We start from the raw sequence: 16154 nt of genomic DNA on the forward strand, positions 1-16154 counted from the left end.
GAAAAGGACTACAAAATACATTCTCACCAACAGCCAACTTTGCTACCTCGTTTCCAAGCTTCCTCCTGGGAAAGCTTTTTTATAGTATTTTCTTGTGGTAAAACCAGAGGTATATTTATAGGGCACATCCTCTTAGATCAGGGGTCAGCAAACTTTTTCAGCAGGGGACTGGTCCACTGTCCCTCAGACCTTGTGGGAGGCTAGACTATTTTTTTTGGGGGGGGGAGAACAAATTCCTGTGCCCCACAAATAACCCAGAGATACATTTTAAATAAAAGCACACATTCTACTCATGTAAAAAACACCAGGCAGGCCCCACAAATAACCCAGAGATGCATTTTAAACTAAAGGACACATTCTACTCATGTAAAAACATGCTGATTCCTGGACCGTCCACGGGCCAGATTTAGAAGGCGAGTGGGCCGGATCCAGCCCCTGGGCCTTAGTTTGCCTACCCATGTCCTAGACTGACATCAATCTTTTTGGGAGAAAGACTCCTTTTAGGTGTCTTTCCCTTAAAGGTGTCATCTGATTAAAACAACAACAACCAGGAGGGAGGTTTCTTTCAGATCTGCCATGGTCTCATTCCTGCCCTCCGCCCCCCATTTTTGGGGTCGATGCCCCTTGCCCTAAATCCAAGCATGTACTTAGAAAGTAACTTTGATCTTCTGCATCTCATGGGTAGCCAGAAGGGAGGGTTGCCACCGTACACTGTACTTATTGGGAGGGAAAGCAGGGGTGATGAGGACCCACACAACACCAATTTCCTCCCGTCAGCTTTCTACCTTCTTGGTAAGCACAGTGACATGCCTGACAGGAGGCAAGGTGTGCAACAGAATCCCTTCCCACTGACCTCCCCCTGATCAAAGTTCTGTATCTATTTGGACTGTTACCAAAGGTTTCAGGAAGAAACTGAAGAGTTCAGTCTCTTCCATATCATTCGCATACACTTATATTTGCATATATTATTAGTTCCAACATTTTATTAGTCAGAGGATGAGGACAGCGCTGTCTCCCGAGACCCAAACAATTAACCTGTGATTGTTTTGTGAGAAGCTTAAGTGTCTCGCTCTCTTTGCTATAATTCTAATAAATTAATTCTTCAAATCGCTGACCACTCTGAAGGCCAATGTCAAAGCAGGTATGATAGATATCAACATTTGGGAGCTCAATGCATCAGGCAGACTTTGATGAAAAGATTTGTGCCAAGAGACTGTCAATACAAGTGTTTGTAATAAATGTAGTTGTGTCTGCCGGTCCAAGTTCAAACAGATCTCATCAGAAGCCTCAAAAACTAAGGACTCAAGCTGAGAACAGCTGTGCACTCCTTTGCCATAACAACCAGGACAAAAGGCAGACCACAGAATTGACCAAGTATTCCCCCCCCCCAGTGAAATATCCAGCTCCAATCATAGTTAATTTCTGGACTCTTGCTCTTCACCATATGAGCAAAATGCTTCTTTAAAATCTGCCAAGACAGAGCATATCATAATCATCTCTATTCTGCCTTTTCAACCAATCCAGAAACAGAAATCTCAAACCTGACCCAGTGTATCCCATTCATGGCATTATGGACAACAGCTAATAAATGTAATTCTAAAATGGAAGCAGGAGCTGATTAATATTCTACAGCTTTTTAAATGTGTTTGTGGCAGGGGAGGTTATTGTTTTGCTGTTTTTGTTTTAACTACCTTTTACCTTATATTTTTATTTTGTGAACCACCCAGAGATCTTGTGATGAAGGGAAGTATATAAATCTAACAAACAATAATAATAGGTGTGGAGATAATTCTTAGCAAAAGAACATCAAATTCAACACAACAGTTTGCACTGATCCTACATTCGGTATTCGTTTTATTTTATTAGATTTATATACCGCTTGATTGTAAAAAATAAAATAAATAAAATCTTCCATCAAAACTGTTTGCAAAACTCTTTGATTGGTATAAAAGATCTCACAGAGGAAGCTATTAGTCAATAATACAAACTCGATCCAAGAAGTCAATCCATACAAACACTTCCAGATAACTATGGGAAAGCTTCAATTAAAATTAACTATGAAGTTTTACCCTATTTCAGGCTGAAATCCATGGGGATATACTGGTCAAGCACAGGAAGAATTCAGCATAGTCTGTGTATCCTTGTGGGTTTGGGAAGGAGACTCACTATGTTAAGAAACCTAGCAACAGGTCTGTTCTATTATAAGGAGGAAACAGGAGTCAAAATAACTTCAATACTTGTATAAATTCATGAACAACAGATTAATAACTCAGTACAGCAGCTAGTGCTTGCTACACAAGCAAGATCAAAATACCTTTTGGTTCTCTATCAGCTATTGGAAGGGACCATGCCCAGAAAGTGGGAAAGAGTTTCAGTCAGGCACCTCTCTTAAAGAGGCAGGCCACACACACTACAGCAGGGGTGAGGAAACAGGGTAAAACTTCATAGTTAATTTTAATTGAATCTTTCCCTTAGTTATCTGGGAGTGTTGGTGTGGACTGACTTCTTCTTTGACTAAATTTGTATTATTGATGAGATCCAGATCTGCTTAGCTTCGGCAAGGGTACCACACCATATGCCTTAAGACTATACTCTGGAATCTGCCAAGTATTCTCTTGCATACTGGCAAAATAGTATGCTCACTGAAACAAGTTTAGAATGCACAAGAAACTGTTATGTTCTGCCAGATTAGCGAATCTCTCCCTACATTGACTAAATATCATGACTTCTAGAGAATAAATGTATCAAAAATGACTAACTAAAACAAGAGAACAATATTTGTAAACATTTGAGATTACTTTTCCAATAAAGGTTCCCTACAAAATTTACAACCATTTTGCATTATCTCCAGATGTGAAGCAGCAAATTGTTTTTGCAATTTTATTTACCAAAATGGTGCATATGCTCTATGCATATTTAGAAGAGTTTAAACACCTGCTGAGACATTCAGCATAGTTTAGACTGCCCTAATAAGCCATTTAAAAATAAACTACATTAAGGATGCTTTTTATTACTCAACATCTGTGAAACATGTTTGCTCATCCTGATGAAAAAGTAGTTTTCTTCGCCCATTAAAAATAATTCAAAGCTATCTTGCATGAACATGCTTTAGCTCTAGGTAAAAATAAATTAATTTTCACTACCACACACTTGCCTTGAAGTCACAGATGTTTTAAAACAAAACAGCTTTTAATAAAACATGAAGTATCATCAATGGCTCTTTTATTAAAGAGAACTGCTTAGAGTCACAGCAGCAAAACACAAGCATGTGTGCCACAAGTCTGAGCCCAGTAAAGGTCGACAGCTATTGAAAATAAGAAATTCAATGCAAATTGCACAAGGCGAAATAATGATGTGATACAAAAATGCATAGGATATTTTATGGGTGGCTGTAATGTGGAAATAGCAAGGCAATGATTTAATACGATGTCAAAAAATCAGATTCAGTTTTGTATGAGAATTCAAAGATGACATAAGGTAAAGGTAAAGGGGCCCCTGACCATTAGGTCCAGTCGTGACCGACTCTGGGGTTGCGGCGCTCATCTCGCTTTATTGGCCGAGGGAGCCGGCGTACAGCTTCTGGGTCATGTGGCCAGCATGACTAAGCCACTTCTGGTGAACCAGAGCAGTGCACGGAAACTCCGTTTACCTTCCCGCTGGAGTGGTACCTATTTATCTACTTGCACTTTGATGTGCTTTCGAACTGCTAGGTGGGCAGGAAGAGGGACCGAGCAACGGGAGCTCACCCTATCGCGGGGATTCGAACCGCCGACCTTCTGATCGTTAAGTCCTAGGCTCTGTGGTTTAACCCACAGCGCCAGATGACATAATCTAGCATTAATTTTGGAGTTTTGGGGTGTGTGGTCGCAAGAGACTGATGGTACACATGCTCTACTTCTATGCTCTGCAGGTGTGCAGTCAATGTGCTGCACTGAAGTCTTGCTCTGTAACGTACTGGACAAAAGCCAATAGTCTGAAGCTAAATCCAGGCAAGACTTTGGCACCGTTAGTGGGTGCTTTCCTAGACCGGATGAGTGGGATGTGCCCTACACTGGATGGGGTTACACTCCCTCTGAAGGAAAAGGTTGTAGTTTGGGGGTACTTGTGGATCTATTTCTGGCCTCAGTAGCATGGACTGCCTTCCATCAGCTGAGGCTGACAGCCCAGCTGCTCCCATACCTGGACATGGACAACCTGACTACTGTTGCCTATGCTCTGGTTACTTCTATGTTAAAGTGGTAATTTTCTTGTTTAATAGAAACTTCGACTGAGAGAAGTTTGATTTCATATTTGGAGCCCAACTGAGGAAAGGACCAAAAGAACTTTGTTCCTTTACACCTCCGTTTTTTCCTTTGCATATTTAATTCCCACATTTTTCCTTCTATGTTTTACACTCCAGTAAAGATATCAAAAATAAATAAAAATACAGTGGACGATGGAAATTCTTAGCTACAAGAAAGGCTATTAAAATTAAGTGCAGTCAAGTTATATCAAGCATCTGTGTTACCAGGCTATCAACAACATTTTGCAATTCAGTCCATCACACCATCCTCAATTTATTTTCATTATCCACTTTCCAATATATGTTATAATATGTTGCATACTGAATAAATATTTCACATTTGAGCTTTAATAAAAACCCATCCACCAGAATCATAGAATCACAGAATTGTAGAGTTGGAAGGGACCCCAAGGGTCATGTAGTCCAACCCCCTACAATCCAGGAATTCTGCCCACAGCTCGGACCACCAACTTTCTTGTTAACAGCCAAATGCTGTTAATGCAGCCATTGTGTCACAGGAGATGGTTAGGGTTTTTTTTTAATAAAAAAAGATAGTTTAGAGACAGTATTTTTTAAAAATGGGCTTGGACACTTTGATGTATAACAGGGTGTCATGGGAAGGGGGAAACATTTCCCATGGAATCTATAACATATGTAATTGATTTTAAAGAAAAGTGACCAAAGAAGAGTCTTGCAGTACCTTGAAGGCCAACAAATGAATTCTGGAATAACACAATACATTTGTTAATCTTACAGGTGCTATAACACTCTTCATTGCATCTGCTGACATGGACCAACACAGTTACTACTAGAAGCAGGGACCAAGTAAGATTTACATCAGAATGTACTACTACAATTACTTCGGCTACACCAAGATTTAGCAAACACGTGAGGCTATTCAGTTAACTTTTGCTCAGAGTAGACCCACTGAAATAAATGGCCATGTCTAGCTTGGGTCCATTAATATATTGATATCAGTCTACTCCGAGTACAGGTTAGTGGAATACAAGCCATGATAAACTTCAAAAGGGAGGCTCAACTCTTCCACTGTGAAAGCAGGCGCAAGTACCCCTAGATAATGAATGCCACTACACTGTCAATGAATCAGAGGCTGGGAGAGTTGTCTCACAATATTATAGCTAGGAGGTGCAGAAACACTGTAAGTTCAATGTGCTTTTTCATTACTACTACTATTATTAAAATCCATTTCTGAGTCACCTTTCTACTCAAAAGCTGAACAGTTGGTTTCCACAGGGTTCCCTGCATAACTGAATGGCATTATAGTTATGCAGCTCCCCCTGCACACACATAAAATAACAACCTTCTGTCAGGAAGCAGTGTATCTAAAAACTAACACTGTGTTTTCTGGAAGAATTTCAGTTCTTGAGGACAGAAAGGTTTAAGATTGAAGTCCACAGCATAACTTTAGAACAGCGTTCACCACCCTGGTGCCCTTCTGAAGTTTTGGACTGCAACTCCATCCCTGTCCATTGGTTATGCTGCCTGGGGCTATTCTAAAATTTGGTACAGCGTGAAACCACATATGTGATAAGATAGCTTGTGGAATACATCTTGTCAATGCACCATGACCTGTGAGGCTGCTGTAAATGCAGATGCGTATCTTCACTTGGCTCCTCCACAACAGGGAAGCTTATGAAACCAAGCCTTTTCTAAAACTATTTTTAAACTCTTCTATTTGAACGAGTCTATATTGCATAAACAAACCTGGCATGAGGGCAGCAGGGAGTTCACTGATTGGCACCTCAATTCTAAACATTTGCACTGGTGTATTTGTTTTGTGATGTTATTTTCTGGCATGCATCTTTGAATCAGCTAATTAATACAGCTGGAACAAACAGGCTAAATTATTTTAATTCCAACTAGTCGACTATAAAGCTTATGCTTTGATAGGAGCCCTTATATGGATTTTCAATTTATTTAGTGTGGTGTGTTTTTTTTAAAAATGATATGAAAACATGTTTTCAAGATCATAACAAAGGCTATCCTTTAGAATCAGAGAACATTCTACCATTTCCATTTAATAACTTACATCTAATAATAAACACTTTTTTATAGCAGCACCACAGAATAGAGTAGAAAAAAGACTTGAGTAAATAATCCATCGAGACAAATTCCTTCCATAAGAAAAAACACACACAATTGACTAACCTCTTTTTGAGAAATATCCAAGAGAGGAGAAAATTTTCCAATCTTCCAAGGCTCCTCCATTTTCATATTTAAAAGATTTTTCCTAACCTAAGATCTAATGTCACTTTAGACCTCTATTTCTTGTTTACTTTTAGTTGATCAAAGATAGCACAAGTTCCTCTTCCTATTACTGCTTTTAGCTTTTTGAAAGTCACCAGTATTTTCTCAGGTTAAACACAGTTTCCTTTCAGCCTTTCCACTTGAAACACAAATTCCCCAGCTACCTGCATGCACAATCCCATGAATGTTAAATTGGAAGCAAGTTCCACTATATTCAGGGAAACCTATTGTCTGGTACACTTTTTTAGGATTGCATCCTTAGAGGTGGTTTGTTACACAATCATGATTGTTACATAAATATCATGTGTGGCTGGATTAAAATCATCTGAATCTGAGGTTGTGGTTTGTTTGTTTCTAACCAACCACAAGCTTCAAATCAGGAGCAAACCTCGCTCATCTGGAAACCCTGAGGCCATGTTTCAGTGACAATGGCTTACTCACAGCAGTGAAGCAGGAAAACTAGAGGAGGTGCAACATGATCACAATCTCTCTCCAGGAGCCCACAAGCTTGTGCATTCACACTCAGCCATGGTTTGGCTAACTGCCATGGGTGAACTGGCTCAATATACATCCACCTACCTTTTTAGCAAGGGAGTTCAAAGCAGGAAGTCTGCATTCAAAATTCAGACCTACAATCAGATTTACTAATAGGCATATCTATTTTTAGGCAAGGATTCTCCTTCAAGATAGCTAATGTTAAAATGCACACAGCGACATTATTCTAAAAAGACTGTGCTGACTTTTAAGATTCATTTCTTCCCAGCTTCATAAAATTATCAATTCTTAATCATATTTAACACAATGGTTTGACTGTGCTTTTCTATGATGAAGTTACCTGTCATTTATAATCCAGTTCAGACACAGATTGAGGGAGGTAAGGTTTTTGCATCTCTTTACTATTTCCATCACTGTTTCATTATCCAGTTCTGTGATATGACGTAGATCCAAGCTGGAAAGGTTTCTTAGCTATTAAGATAAATACAATGGTAAGTTTTATAATTCATATATAAACTATTTATAGAATTAATTGCAGTTTTGATCTGCTTGAACCTGCTTTTGTCCTTTAATTAATGTTATTTTTTTTCTACCTATGCAATAGAAAAGCTGCAAAAAAAAAAAAAGAGGACTTGCTGTATATTTTTATTTAAAAGGAGTATCTTTGGCTCTGTTCTTCACCAATGAATGAACTAATGGAATTAATGTAATATTTTTAATGTAATTTATTTATTTAAAAAATATGCTATTAAACTTTTGAAATGAAGTTACAAATGAAAGCCTATTGACAAAACTTTAAAAAAAAATTCAGCCACAAAGCTACACAGGGTAGTATTCAATGGTATCCATCAGCAGAATCGAAGAGGGAGGCAATTTCCATCTATTTCCCCTCCTCTCTGTAACTTGTGCCTCACTTATTTGCTCCAGCAGGTTGGGTGATTCTCTGGAGAAGAAGCGAGAGCATGGGAGGCTGCAGAAACAAGGGGAATCACCAAAAAGTGCCTCTGCCCTGTTCTGCTGACAGGTTCCCTCCTTCAGGACATAGATCCTCTAGGATACCAAGCACAGTAATTAAAGAAAAACCCTGATAACACTTATCATACCCAATGTGAAAAGAGTAACTATGATATATTCTTGCAAAGTAATACTGGAAAATAAATAGTCATGTGCTAAAATTTAATATATCAAGTACAAAAGTCCCATTTGGGATCCTTACCAAGCTAAATAGCATCATCATCATCATACAATCTGAAGTTTCCTACCCATATGATTTGATACTGATGAAAAGCATTCACTTTAACTCAATAACTGTTAGTATGAATTATAATAAACATGAACATATTAGCATTTGAATTAATTCCTGTATTTCCAAGTATGGATATCAGTTAACAAAATAGTCCCTGCTTTCAGGCCTATTATTTAAATAATACTGCTGTGCTGATATACAGTGGTACCTCAGGCTACAAACACTTCACGTTACAAACACTTCAGGTTACAGACTCCACTAACCCAGAAGTAGTACCTTGGATTAAGAACTTTACCTCAGGATGAAAACAGAAACTGCGCACCGGCGGCGGGAGGCCCCATTAGCTAAAGTGGTACCTCAGGTTAAGAACAGTTTCAGGTTAAGAATGGACCTCCAGAACGAATTAAGTTTGTAACCCAAGGTACCACCGTATAGCACTCTATAGATGTTGTGACAGGTGTTTAGAGCGACAATGTTACAGATATGACCAAAGAAAATCTGGGAGCTCTAGAGTGGCAATCATAACTAGCTGACAGATAGAAACTATATTCAATAATCACTTGTAAATAAGGCAGGTCCTTCTTACATAGACACAGTATCCAACTACAAGTAATGCAATATTGTCCCTGTCCAAATGTGGCAAGGATGTCTCTAGAACCTTCATTAAGATTAATAACAAGCTAACACAGATAGAAGTTGAGAACTCATTCAAAGGAAACAGCTTTAAGTGTCAGTAAATATATACGTAAACTATACTGGGCAAGACAGACATTTGATAGCGACATTCACCAAGAAAGGGCTTTCTACTGGAACTATTTAAATTAAGAAGTAGAGAGAAAATATTTTCCAAGAATGGGAGGAGTCATCTCAGCAGCACATGAGAGGTTTTGCAAAAAGAATGCAAAATCATGACATTTTCCTACAAGTGAGCTATAGTTGGGTTAGAGAGGACATATATTTCACAAATTAAAAGGGGTAGCAACTGAGGAAATAGCAGCTTAGTGAGAAGTGTTTGTTATTCAACTCCCAGAGGAACCAGCTACAGTGGCCCCTCACATTCACCCAAACTTGAAAGGAAAAAACCCAAAAGTTCAGCTTGTGAAGCAACATGATTAAGCAGCACAGAATGAAAATAATGTTTACCTCAGCTGGGAAGAGCATAAAAGTTAGCTACATACAGCAAACAATGAGTTTGGGCCCCGTATTTTTGTTGCACATTGCTTCAGTACATTTTTTTTTTAACAGAGAAAAATTCATAAATATAGTAAGCCAATCAAATATTGAGGTTACTAGAGAAGCTAGGTTGTAAAAGGAGGGGGGAAAGCTTGAAAGCTCAACACAGCAATAGCAAATGACCCCTCCACTCAAGCTAGAGGACAGTTGAAATTGGGGAATTTGGCAATGAGCAGTACAAGCAGCCTTGCCCACTCGTTGTCAGATTAAATCACAGCCTTTTCTTCTGGTTTTAGAGGGGACAGTTGGTGTTGGTTCTTTGGCCACCCATCACCAAAAATGAACCCCGACCCAAATTTCCTTCCCAAACTTCCATATCATACCTATACAAGCACTTGCTCACTACTTTTTTTCCCCTCCCTCCCTCAGAATATAAATCTTAACTATGTATACTCAAAGTTAAATCCCACTGATTTCAATGGTTTTTAAGTGGAATTAGGATTACACACGGTCTATTTGTTTGTTAACTCGATATGGCTGTTCCAGAAGGCTTTGAATTGAGTTGATCTTGTTGTTTTAATTAGGTTCATCTCCATTAAAAACTTGATGTTTGATTTTCTTGTAATTTTATATTGTATTTTTTATTTATTGTGTGTTGTACTTTTATAGAAGCTGCCTTGAATTCACATTATGCAAAGGGTGGGATATAAGTATTTAAAATAATAAATAAAAGATTAAGATTGTAAGCAAAACAGTAAATTGAAACCCAAATTGCATATAACCCAAGCAAGGTGCCAATTTATTTAGGGCATTGAAATACAAATTCAATTTTTGAAGAAAACCCACATCACGGCCCCCATCTGCAACTTCGCCTGAATGAACTGCATTTTGTTTGTACTGATGGTTGCTTGGCTTCTAAAGTGCCCCATACAAGTTAAAAAGCAATTCTACTCATGCAAGGTAACCTTCCCAAACTCTGCCCATTTCTCCTTTACAGCGCCAGACCCCATCCCACCCCGTTTCAGAGGGTGTGCAGGCCCTTTTGATATTTCTAGTGTGTGCAGGAAGCTACCGTAGGGAGGAGAGGGAGGAAACCCCACTTATAAGGGGAAAAAACACCACTCGCACTTCTCTAGGTCTATTGCAATGTGTCCAATTCTTTGTCACCTTCTTCCTGCTCTTACTTTACTTGATACAGCATCTATATCCTTCACATTAATGTGACATCCACTATTTCCAGTCAATTGATGAGCAACTTAGGAGATGATCCAGAAAAGGAATAAATATATGTGAAAGAATAATAAGCAAAGCCATGTTTTCTTCTTTCACTTTTCCCTACAACCAATTGCCAATGATAAACAGAAAAGGCCCACTGTGAACTTGATTTATCAAGTTTTTCTGGTTGTGGACCTGGATATCTTTTATTTGGTTCTTAGCTATCACCTATAGACATTCTTTTCGATAAAAGAGCTTTCCTCGCATCACAAAATTGATCCTATGTCTTAATATACACTTCTAACTGGTGCAATCTGGCTGGTGTGCACCAAAGCTGCCACTTGTATCAGTTTTATGTGTCAGCTAGATGTGCGTAGTTAAAGCTAATGTTAATAATAAATGAATGCATCTACAAAACTGTTATCCGTGTTAAAAAATGCATCCCTAATATTGCTTCTAGTATGTAAGATTACCATAACTGTATAATTTTGACTCTATGAAAAACACCTCTCAGTTATGTCTATTGTGCAATATTATCCTAACTGGAACTGACAACAGGAAACCTTGTTGCTGTACTTACATTGGTAAGGTGTATGACTCCTTTAGATGTAACAGAACAGCCCATAAACCCAACATACTGCAACTCGGGACAATGTTCAGCGAATGCTTTAACCGACTGATCTGTCACCTGCATAAAGAAAAGAAAAAAGGAAGTTGAAGGTGACACTGAATATTCAAGTACAATGAAGTTTGGGGGCATCATTGCAGCAGTGACAACCTGTGGGTTCAATAGTTTCTTTGCCTTAGCGGCATGAAGGACTCTGGGGAAGAAAGAACATGATGAAAAGAGTTCCTCTCCTCCAGCAAATGACAAAGGAAGTACCAGATGATAGAACAAAAATTTAAAATATAAGCATTGGATATATCTGCAGGGGTAACTCCCTGCAAGTATTCTTTGCTTTTATAGAAGCTTGAAACTATAACCAGAAGCCAACCGCCCTCCTCTGTCCCCTAAATGGTTAGGCAGTACATGAAGTAGATTATATTTCGGCTAGCGGTTTTAAAAAAAATCAAGACAATGTATTTACAAAACTTATTACCCTACAGCCTTTTCCCATTTTTCAGAGATGCTGCTAACCAAACCAGTCTAACATATTGATATGATGGGACATATTGATGGGACATATTAATATGATGGGAAAGTAATAAAAGTAATATTTAAAAAAATTCATTAAACAAATTATCTTTCTATGGTCTGAAAACAGTAAAAAGATGGATTTCAGTACCTAATAGACATTTAGAAATGTGAAGGATTCTGCCACCAACATACCACAACCAAATACCATTCCAAACTTATCACCATTTGAAACGATGGAAAACACATGGAACAACAGCATGGGCATAAAATCCTTTTGGCACTGCCAAGAGATAATTCACAAGACTCCATTGTGATACCATATTGCAATACCACTGAAATGCCATTTTGCCACTTTGGGTTTCTTTTGGGAGGAACTGCGGAATATAATCATAATAAAATTAACAAATTATTTTAAAAAGCAAATGCAGTACATTTCAGAGCGAAGAACAGAGCAAAGGGAAATTTGCTGTCTCTGACATGCCTTTTACCTCCAGAACCATTTCTGAACTTCACTTCCTTTATGATATGTACTCACAGTTTTCCCTCTGTTCTTTATGCTACTTTAAATGTTGAACAAACAAAATAGTCAAAATCTAGTTGCAATTTGAAGCCTCTACTCTTTTCAGCAAACATTAAGAATACGTAAACCTTTCCATAGTTGTATTTAGTTACGTAAAAATGAAGTAAGCTCGTGTGTGTGTGTACGCTCACACACACATATATAGTATATACACACATTAGATATTGTGTGTGTGTATACACATTTGATTTCTCATTCATGTCGCAATCTATGTTATGCTTAATTAATTTCTTTGCCACCCTTCAGCTTAAAAATAATACATTAAAACCACCACATCCTAGTAATTGCAGTGTGTGTTGAACTGGAATAATTGCACTGGAACAAATAATTACTGTTTGATTCTTTTCATGGGTTCATCCTTGAGAGTCTTTGCATACTCTACGTTTCTGTAAGTCTGCTTGCATTTACATAGGAGACTAAGATGACCTCTTAAGTCAGTGCTTTTTTCCTTTAAAAAAAGGAAATGTTTAGGGGTACTCTCATTTTCCTACTCATATTGAAATAATGCCCCTCAGTGAGGCCAAACTTAGATTCACAAAATGTTTATGGGTATGCGTACCCCTGCGTCCCCCCAGAAAAAAAGCACTGGTTACAGCAGTTTATTCTTTGAAATGTACAAACAGCAGCAACTCCAAAAGTGACTATGTAAAAAAATTGAGACCTTGGGCTCAGTTATACAATCTTTTGCAGCCAGCCCACAGCAAAGCTACAAACTGCAAGATTAGTTGGATCTGTAAAGAAAAATAGTGAAAAGTCTCAGTCAGCGCCTGCAGTATCCTTGTCAGCATTTCTTACCACACTAATATAAAAAATTAATGTATTTTCACAGCTCCAATACAGCACAGAGCAATGGATATTTTAACTCAGTAGTGTCTAGTAAAGTGCCAGGGGATTTCACTAGATATTCCAATCTATCATCATTCTATTCCCTGGCTGTAGTTTGAGAGAGCTTCCAACTAAATTGATTTATTTTTAAAACTCAAAATGGTGTTAATGAAGACAAAGACTGTTATGAAGGAAAGTTAGGTACTCTGTTATATGGATGTTATATTACAGGTTTCTGATGCAAGAGAACCTGGGACATATTGGAGTAGTTCCTTTGAAATCTGACCATAACATTTCACTTTACTATTATCATTCAAGACTTTGGTATCTGAAAAGATGTATATATCATCTTGTGATGGACAGCTGGGGACTTCATAGAAATCTGGTTTCAACCCTGTTTAAAGACAATGCATTTAAGGCAGCAATGTCCGATTTGCCTTTCTGTTCAAAGCAAGACTTCCTTCTGTCAGCCAACAACTAGATTTCATAACTCCCACAAGTCTTTAGAGGAGGAAAATTTAAAGGTACTATAAGAAACAAAGCTACACTCAAATGCACAAATTAGGTTTTTTGATGAACTTTCAAGTGGAAATGCACAATGCGTGCGTATTCTTTGCATAAATTCCACACCCACCCACACCCATTACTCAATTATCCAATTCATATGCACACATTAAACACACCTTACACACAGAGATCACTAACTCTCCCTCCCCCTTAGTCATACACATTTATTTTATTTATTTCATATAGGTTAGATATTGCTTTGCTTTGCCCTATTTATTTAAAAAGGTGGAACTATAAACTGAAAATGTGAGACAGCTCAGCAGGACAATGCACTTACAGGATACATACTTAGGACCACAAATTAGGGTTTGGCAGGCAAGACAGTTACCCCCTCACGTCCACCCAATTAAGAAACCTGTTAACTTCTACATATTCTTTCCTTGACGAACTGGTACTGCTTAGAAGCATCACCACAGTAGGGCGTCATGTTGCAGAGATAATTATTATTATTCATGAGCAACTTAATAGATAAGTTATTATTGTAACTGAAACTTTTAACATGGAAACCATTCAAAAAACTCTGCCATGCACAACTTAGTCAAATCAACCCAATTTGAGCAAAGAATATACTATAATTTTACTAAAAACGAACCCTTGTGAATGAGGGCACAGATATTCACAACTAATCACATTATAAAGGTCCATTAGTGTTCACTGAGGAATCAGTAATAATTTGATTGCCTGTTCGACCTTCAGTGACTTTCTTTTATTCTGCCTTATATTATGTTAGCCTTGCTTTGAAAAAGTCATATAAGATGATGAAAAGAGATTTATAAGCTATGCACAAAAGCACTGAGAGTGGGAAAGACATCAGCCTGGAACTAATGGCGCAGATATTAGACACCCAATAAAAAAAAACCTATCATGAGTTTGGCCATTTTTCTTGAGCATATTTGACTAGTTTGATGCTGCAAATTTAGATTACGTTATTAAAGCTCAGTATTCTGGGAATGGTAAACTTTTTTCTTGGTGCTCAAGTTGCCCCAAAGAACTGTGATTAAGTAAATATAATGACATAATTCAAGCAATCTGCTGACATAATCTCTAATCGCTATAAAGTGAGCTGCAGAATTTTTCCAAGACACTTTTACGGTATTGTTCTACTACCAAGATAACCTCCCACCACAGCAAAATATCATGTCACAAGGTATAGAAACTATTAAACATTTCAGAACGGATGCCTATCCTCAACAGGTTAAATCCTGAAAAACCAAACCATTCCAGCCTTGGTTCCAAATTACACATTAGAATCCCTCCTGCACTTGCACATTTATATCCTCACAAAGTCATACCTATACGGTTCCCTAAACCTATCACAGAGATTATGTAATCAAATATTTCGTTGCAGTTTACCATCATCCAAACTCCACAGAGTTTATGTAGCCTCTTAATACTGATGGTGTTAACAATCCCTTATCCTAGGGATTTGCAGGTGCCCTCAGGGTCCTTGCTGAAATTAGGTTTGAAAAAAGCATCCTATTGCAGGCAACAGAATAGGTTGTGTGGTACCCAAGGCTGTTTCTTCAGTTTGTAAATGTGCCCATTGGCCCTAAAAGGATGGCAAACTCTCCTTTATCCAATTACTTCCATCAAATATGACATTAACATAACAAGAAAACCACAAGCCAGCAAAGGTTTGAGTTTCCTTACAAAGCACAGCTGAACTAAAGGTCTCAGAGCAGCAGTACTTAAAATTAAGATCCAAATATATTCTTATTGGATTCTGATTTAACTTATCATTACTCTTATTTTCTGACACTGAGGTATTTGTGATTGGGGGAAAAACCTCTGATATAGTTCCAGTCAAATATGGCAAACTTAAATTATTATGCTTAGGAATTCAACCATTTATCGTCTTTTCAACTACTAACATTTCAGCTTCTTTTCAAATAGCACCACAAATACCATAAAACTTCATTTAAACCAATATTCTGACTCTGATGATTTTAAAGAAAGCAAAAGGGTTACAGCTTTTAAGGATAGTGCACTGAGATGATTAGAATCAAATAAGCAAATCAGCTCACAACCTCATTCTGGTGCATTTATATGGGCTCTACCACAATAAAATTAAAGGAATTTATTTTTTCATGTATACAATTTTAGCATGCCAATTAGAAAAACACATTATATAGGAAGTCTGTCTAAATACTGCAGCCCATCAATTCAATAGTTTTCTAATTTTTCACATACATCGTTATTTACATCGTTATTTATCTGGTTTTAAATACTTAACTAGAGATATTATGAAAAGATTAATTACAACTAACCACACTTTAGTATGATTAACATAGTCTGGGGGGGGGGGGGACAATGTATGACTAACCAGTAACTTTAAGAGGTCTCAAATAACCATTTTAATCAAAAG

General features: G+C 37.7%; 1 protein-coding gene across 4 annotated transcripts in view; it reads right to left on the reverse strand.

The window, feature by feature from the left end:
- FBXL17 (F-box and leucine rich repeat protein 17) overlaps positions 1-16154 on the reverse strand; it is a 147353-nt gene that overhangs the window by 90629 nt on the left and 40570 nt on the right. For all 4 annotated transcript variants that reach the window (XM_053407641.1, XM_053407642.1, XM_053407643.1 and 1 more), the window contains exons 5-6: positions 11260-11367; positions 7386-7516 (exon numbers count right to left, since the gene is read on the reverse strand). In XM_053407641.1, the coding sequence (XP_053263616.1) occupies positions 7386-7516; positions 11260-11367 (239 nt within the window). The remainder of the gene's footprint in view (positions 1-7385; positions 7517-11259; positions 11368-16154) is intronic.

This window comes from Podarcis raffonei, chromosome 11 (assembly GCF_027172205.1).
Source record: "Podarcis raffonei isolate rPodRaf1 chromosome 11, rPodRaf1.pri, whole genome shotgun sequence".
In the NCBI taxonomy this organism is placed as follows: Eukaryota; Metazoa; Chordata; class Lepidosauria; order Squamata; family Lacertidae; genus Podarcis; species Podarcis raffonei.